Here is a 7,053-nt window from a genome sequence, read left to right as displayed (position 1 = left end):
GCCAGAACATTTAATTGCTGAGAAATGCTCAGAGCTGCAGTACTAACTTGTCACATTGTGCTGGTTTTACCTTATATTTCAAAATAGTCTTGCTTCCCAAGAATATTAATATAATTTAAAAATATTCTCATAGACTTTGTGGACCAATTTTATTTAGCTTGCCTGCATAGCAACACCTTGTGAATGGAATAGGGTACTATGAATGAAAAATGCATCTGGATACTGAGCAGAAAATGATAATTATTTTTAACATGATTTTCATAAATTATGCTCATAATGCTTTAGTGATACATGAAACTTAGAAGCTTCCAAGATTAAGAAAATGCATTTCTTAAATTCAATGAAATATCCCCATTGTGCCTCCCTCTTTCTCTTTCTCATCTCACTGAAGAATTCCCTCTTTTCAGGAAGTTTGTCACATTTCTTGTCAGTCATTTTTAGTACTGGTGCTTAAATTTCTCAAACTATTAAAAAGATAGCAAGATTAACACTTTTCTCATTTCACTTAAGTTTAGTACTTAATATTATGAATGACCTGTTTCTGTTTGGTCTGCTTTGGAAGTTTGTGAAGGATGGTTGTACTACAGAGCTTTAAATTCCATTTTTCCATGAGAGAAATACATTTTTCCTGGAAAGTGTCTTAAGAATCACATTTTAAGAGAAGAAATTGCAAAACTGAATTAGTGCATAAATCAGAGAAAATATTTATTTACAGACATGTAAAAATTATGTTACAACATTTTAAAGAAAACTGTAATGAACCATCAATCTGCTCTAATGGGCAAACTCTGAATGTTTTAATTCTAAATTTCAGTGGCACCAATTAAAAATATGACTGCTAACAAGATTATAGTTATCTACATAGTTTAAGTACAGTGATTTTTCAGAACTAAAAATGGATCTACAGAGGAAAAATAATAAGAACCGCAACAATATGTATTACAAGAGTTTACAAAAGTAAAAATATTTTTTCTTGATCCAAACTTTAAAGCTTTTTAGTAAATATTTTCCATTCATGCAGCTGCCCATGTTTGAAACAAATATCTGAAATACACAGAGCATATAGGTCTGTGTAGAAAATGAACTGGTTTGATTCAGGACTGTCCAAAAAGGATTTTATAAGACTCTTCTGTTGACTGTCCAAACTGATTGACAAGATCTTTTGTTTCCTATTCTTCCATATTGCAAGGGATGAGCAATGCTGACAAACCCCACAGCTGACAAAACTCATGTCAAACAAGTAACAGGTAGTGATGGCAAACAACACTGAGCATACTGCATACAGGGACAGCAGAGAACTATTAAGCTCTTTCAAAGCCACCAGCATCCCCTGGAGTGATTTTAAGCAAACATGCCATTGAGAAACCTTACTAGTAATAGACTGAATGGGGCAACAATCTTCTGGCTTGCAAATGAAGTAGTGTCTCATGGTGTTATCAGAGGTGACCTTTTCTGTGTTCAAAATATATTCAGAACTTAAACTGTGGTGTGAAGCAGTGTCAACGTTATGGATGTGCAATCATTTCTGTGAGTTTATAATCTAAGGGTAATGATCATAAAGAAAGTGTAAAACTCTAAGAGTGCTTTCTGCGAGTGTTAGCTCATCTGGAATGGAGGTGGTGAAGAGACAATATACCTAGATGTTTCTCATATCTAGTTTATTAACACCAATATCAGAACTGATCTCCTTGGATGGTATTCTGCATCTTTTAAGTCAGCCAACAGTTTATGTGATTTAAATGGGACAAATGCCCCTTGAGCTGCTAAAGTTTGGAGCTCTTTTTTTTTAACTATCAGCCAAAGACAGAGATCCAAAGATGGCAATTCTTTTTGCATTTTTACAGTTAAAAATGTTCATAACCTATATTAAGAGATAGAAAGTAGAGAATTATTTCACCCTCTGATTTGACCTAACATTTCACTTACACAGGAGTAACATTTTTTGCTGCACTGTTCTGGGAGAGTCAGCCCTGATAAATTCTGAAGCTGCAATTCTTTATGCTCAGTTACAACTACTTATACTAGTCTTTCCTTATTTAAGGAGATAGGTACTACTCAGCACTTATGTAAACCATGTAACTCCACACACAACAGACAAGCTAAATATAAGGTACACAAACATAACTGAGAATAGCTGCCTAGTAAAAAAATTCTCACTCACTAATAGGTAATTAAATTCAAATGTATGCTTTTCTTCCAAATTTTTGAAGAATATTAGTCCTTCTTTGATGATGGTCCCCATGGTGGAAACCTGACCAGAGACCTTGAGCTCTGGGTGGGCCCTCTTACACCCCTACTACTTGAGGTGAACCTGTCATGTCAGAAACTGCTTTTTAAAACAGAAATTTAAAGTTTGATCTTTTCAAAAGTCTCTCTGGTACCTTTTTTTTTTTCTCTTGCTCTCAGCTACAGAGAGCAATTGAAAGGGCAAGGCAAGAGTTCATCTTTGTAGTGCTGGATGAGCTCAAATAGCAAATACCCCGGTCATGGAGCTCAGGGGTCAGGGCTCCACGCTGCAGACTGGCACACAACCGGGTCTGCACCCCATTTGGCTGTGTAAGATACTTCCTAAATTAATACCTCTCCCTCTTGGGAGGTTGTAGCTACTAAATAAGTTATTAATCCTGCAATCACTTTAAAGACATGTCTCTTTCTATATGAGTACCACTCGCATAAAGATGTAGATGAATAAATACATATTCCTTGTTTCATGTCATCTGCAGTGCTAAAGAGGTCTGACTTTGGGATGGTGAACAAGTTGGTACTTTTATTAGAGAAGTCCTTGTGCCCATATCATATATGCTTTGATACCTTTAATGTCTCAGTAGTAACACAAGAGAAATAATGCATCCATTCTCCTTGAAAGGAAATATGATTTATTAAGAAATTCTATACTGAGATTCCCCCTGCAACATCTGTAATAATTAATTATTCAAACTTCAGGCTTTTAGAAGGGCCTTAGGAGTTTGTGGGTGGAAAGACTACTGCCAAAAAATAACCCAAAAAGTAAAAAGTAGGCTAACTCAGGCTGTCAAATATTGGCAGGCTATAAGTAATTTTCCTGGCTAGGCAGGAGACTGACTGACTTTCCATACGGTAACAACAAACTGCCTTTAGACATTTGCAAGAACAGCTGTAACAACTGTCTGAGGAATGGCATCACAGAGAGTGCTTATCTGAAGAAAGGGATTTACAGAAGGATCCAATTTACAGTTTGTCAAGGATTGCTCTCTTGTTTTGACATTTTCACTTTTTAGAAGCTATTCTATTACCAAATGTAATTATTTCCAATGACAAATAAATTGAATAAAACAATGGGAAATACCATACAATGTATTTAATTGTGGCACTGATCAAAATGGTCTTGTTTGAATTAAGCAGTAAACAAAGAAGTGCAACACCACCTGACTCTAAATATGGTAAAACAGTAAAACGTGCTAATCATAAAAATAGCTTTTAGAAATATACATTTGTATACAGTGTTTTCCACACCTGTTAAATATGTCCTTCATATTATTATGATACAGTACATTGGCCTTTAAGACATCAAAATTAAAAAAATAATACCAATAATTAGCCAGAGAAAACCACATTTACAATCTAAACCATAAAAATCTGACAATTGTACAGCTTAGAACATATAAGAAATGGAGTTTCTAATATTTGAACAATAATGTCCATTTTAATAAGTAAATTGAGTTTCATACAAATTGAATCAAAGGTGTTGTCAGCCAGTAAGAAACTGCAGTTCACAATTTTCTGACGGGAAGTCAGAGTTTCTCTTCTCAGCCTTCAGGGGGTTCACACATGACATCTCATCACTTGATCTGTAGAAACTGAGAAATGAAATGTTGACTTTAGTAAGAAAGCATAGAATTTCTTCCAGCAGAACCTCAAAAAGAAGCCAAGACATCTGGGGAAAAGAGCCAAGAGGACTATAACTTGACTTTTTGACAAATCAACCAAATATCAACATCTATAATGTTTTCCCACCTTAAACCATCAAAGATTAAAAGAAGAATAGTGTTCCTGCCACAGTGGACAATCAGGACTGTGCAACAGTCCTGAGTTAGACTGTATGGAACAAAGTAATAACAGCAAATCAAGCAAGAGCTGTTGAGGCTGAAGTATTCCTCCCCTCAATAATGCTATGCAAACAACTGCTGAATAATTCCTATTTTAGCAGCAGGAAATAGAATAATGTATCCTGGCTGCTTTGCAATGAAATGCTTTATTTGCATAATAGCATTCAATCTAAATAAATTGCATGTAGAATTCTTTGCTTCAGTCCCATCACACTATTTATATACCTTACTCCATTTCCACTGGCTGTGTGCTTTCAGCAATGCCTATAGTTACCAGACTGATGGATCTTTCCTCAGTTTCTTCCCTTTTGCTGTTGTCTGTTTTGCTATTGTTTTTGTGTACCTGCCATAGGTTGTAAATGTATATCCTTTGATTTATTTTGTTGCTTTATCAGCCACATTGTGAAAATGCAAAAATCCAGTGTTAGTCAACACTTTTGAGGATCATTCTTACAGCAGAGGCTGGAGCCAGGTTGCATCTAAATATCTGAGTCCTGAGTCCTATGTGACCCATTAATGCTACCAGCTTCAAGTAGGCATTGAGTGATGCTGCAGGGGAGCATAAGACATACCATCTCCACCTGCCCACAGAAAAACTGACAACACTTTCCTAATCACGTCTGTTTGGAAAACTGGCAGTAGAAAATAACAGAAATAGATGCTTTCTTTTTTAAAAATGAAATTTTCAACCCAAGTTTTTGTTTTTGTTTTTTAAATTTTAGATGGAAAAAATATCTTTCAGACAACCTTTCTTCCTTTCTTCACTTTTATTTTTTGGGGGGAGGATGTCTATCTTCTTTTATAACTCAAAAAGAGAAAACAGCTGACGAAAGCTGGTGCACTTCTGATCAAAGCCTGAAAAATTTATTTTTAGCCAATTTTCACCTCCTTCAATGAAAAAAAAAATTGATAATTTCTGTTAAAATTTCCATTTACAGACAATCTGGTTTTCCAGAAACATCCAAGTCCCTGCAGGACTGGGCTCCCGACCTTTGAAGAAGTCAGGCACCAGATTTCCCCTGCATTGCAAAGAGAGCACCAGGTTTCTGGTTGTGGTCTTCACAGGTAACCAGGATTAAGGAGAAAAGCTCATGTGAGAGAACCCAGAACTTTCTTCTTTCAGTTAAAACATCCTGAATCTATTATTATTCTCTACATGCACAGAGAAGAATCTTCATCTCCCCTATTTTAGGTCTGATCCCTAGAGATACTAGCTATAAGAAAAAAGACATTTAAATTCTCCCCTTAAGTCTGAGAGAGGCCTAATGGTTTTTAACTAGCTATTCATCTTAGAAGTAAGAAAAAAAATCCCACTGTACATCCTATTAGCTTCAAAGAGAGTTCCTCTTTTCTAGCCTTTTATTGAACTATGCTTTGCCGATCCATTATGCCATTATAAAAAGCAATAATTATGAAAGCAAGAAGAGGCAGATTTTCAAGTTATTTATCAAAGCTTTTTTCCCTTGTCATAAACCTTTCAAGCATTTACCTGTCACCAGCACTAAAAAGCTTCATTAGGTTACTATTGTGAAACATTAACATTGCTAACCATCTGGATCCAAGTCGTCAATGCTGCTTTGCTGTTGGTTAGAAACAGTGATAACAATTTACCAACACCACCAATCCAAAATATTCCTGCGTTCTTCCTTCAGTACATGGACTTCTTATTTCCCTCTTACTACAAATAATGTTAAAGTCTGAGAAGAAACATTAAAATCTGAAAGAACCAAGCTTTTATTTTCCATAGAACAACAGGAATCCAGGGCTATGACTAATCTAGAGTAATTCAATGCTAATTTCATTCTATTTCTTTCTTCTGAATAGTGTGCAGTTTATCATCTGGCTTTATGGTAGTGCTGATGATATTAAAAAACCCTGATGATGACTAGTGTTTTTTTTTAATTTTTTCATTTCTTTCCCCTTACATATAAAAAAATCTCCTGACACAACAAGGATGAACTGAATTACATTTAAGCCAGCTAAGGCTTTCATTTGATGTAGTTCTAACAGAAAACCACTTTAGAAAGTGTGATTTCAACATAATGCATTTTAAGAACTGAATAACTCAACTGAGCATATAGACTTGGCATCTGTAGACAATATCAAAGAAACACTATATACTGTCCTAATTGCCATCCTAATCTCTGAAAAAAAGATGGAGAGAGGTTATGGAATATTTATTGGTTCATTTTCCACCTGAAATTATTTCTGCTGCTTTATTCACTATTTGGATGGCTTTTTGAGCATGAGCTATAGGAAACAGTCTTCTTAGGCATAACACTGTATTTCAGTCTTCAAAAAATACTATTGCTACTTTTATTATAGTTCTACTATAATCCTTCTGGCATTTTTGCCGAATTCAAATTCTACTAGATTAAATTAATTTTTACTATATACTATTACAATGTATATAACTTTGGAAAGCCAACATAAAATATTAAAAAACCTCACTAAATGAAAGTGCAGTTCCATTTTATGGGCCCTAAACTATAATAATTACAAATGATGGAGTAAATCAGATAAAATTCAGTAAAAATGTAGCTTTCCATCTTGCTTTTTAGAAGTTTAATGATTTTATAACTTACCTCCCCTCAAAGCCTAGCTAATTTCTATCTTTACATCTGTAGATTTTTCAGAATGCTGTGCATGTAAAGGACATTTTCTTGTGGGAGAGCCTGGCCGTCAGATCACCTGCCAGGGGACCAGTTCCTCTGAGCTCTGTGCTTTGTAGTCATGAGGCATGACAGAGTATGAATATCTTGCACTCTGTATTTCTCCTAAAAGCCTTTTATGAGAAGACAAGCTCAATATATGGTAGAGACCTGCAGGTACCATCCTTCCAGAACGGGATGTGCCAGCCCCCCTTCCCTGGAAGCCGTACTGGTGATCCTTCTGTGGTGGGGAGCTACTGACTTTTCTAAACTCCTTCAGATGGGCTTTATTTGTCTGCAGGAGATGAGTTTTGTTC

General features: G+C 35.5%; 1 protein-coding gene across 10 annotated transcripts in view; it reads right to left on the bottom strand.

Annotated features, from left to right (window-relative positions):
- Positions 1-684: 684 nt before the first annotated feature.
- RALYL (RALY RNA binding protein like) overlaps positions 685-7,053 on the bottom strand; it is a 387,237-nt gene continuing 380,868 nt past the window's right edge. For all 10 annotated transcript variants that reach the window (XM_010405031.3, XM_010405032.3, XM_019289247.3 and 7 more), the window contains one exon: positions 685-3,836. In XM_010405031.3, the coding sequence (XP_010403333.1) occupies positions 3,819-3,836 (18 nt within the window). In that variant the 3' untranslated portion in view covers positions 685-3,818. The remainder of the gene's footprint in view (positions 3,837-7,053) is intronic.

This window comes from Corvus cornix, chromosome 2 (genome assembly GCF_000738735.6).
Source record: "Corvus cornix cornix isolate S_Up_H32 chromosome 2, ASM73873v5, whole genome shotgun sequence".
Lineage (NCBI taxonomy): Eukaryota > Metazoa > Chordata > Aves > Passeriformes > Corvidae > Corvus > Corvus cornix.
The sequence above is the reverse complement of the archived record's forward strand: the minus strand, read 5'-3'. Positions and strand labels throughout refer to the sequence as shown.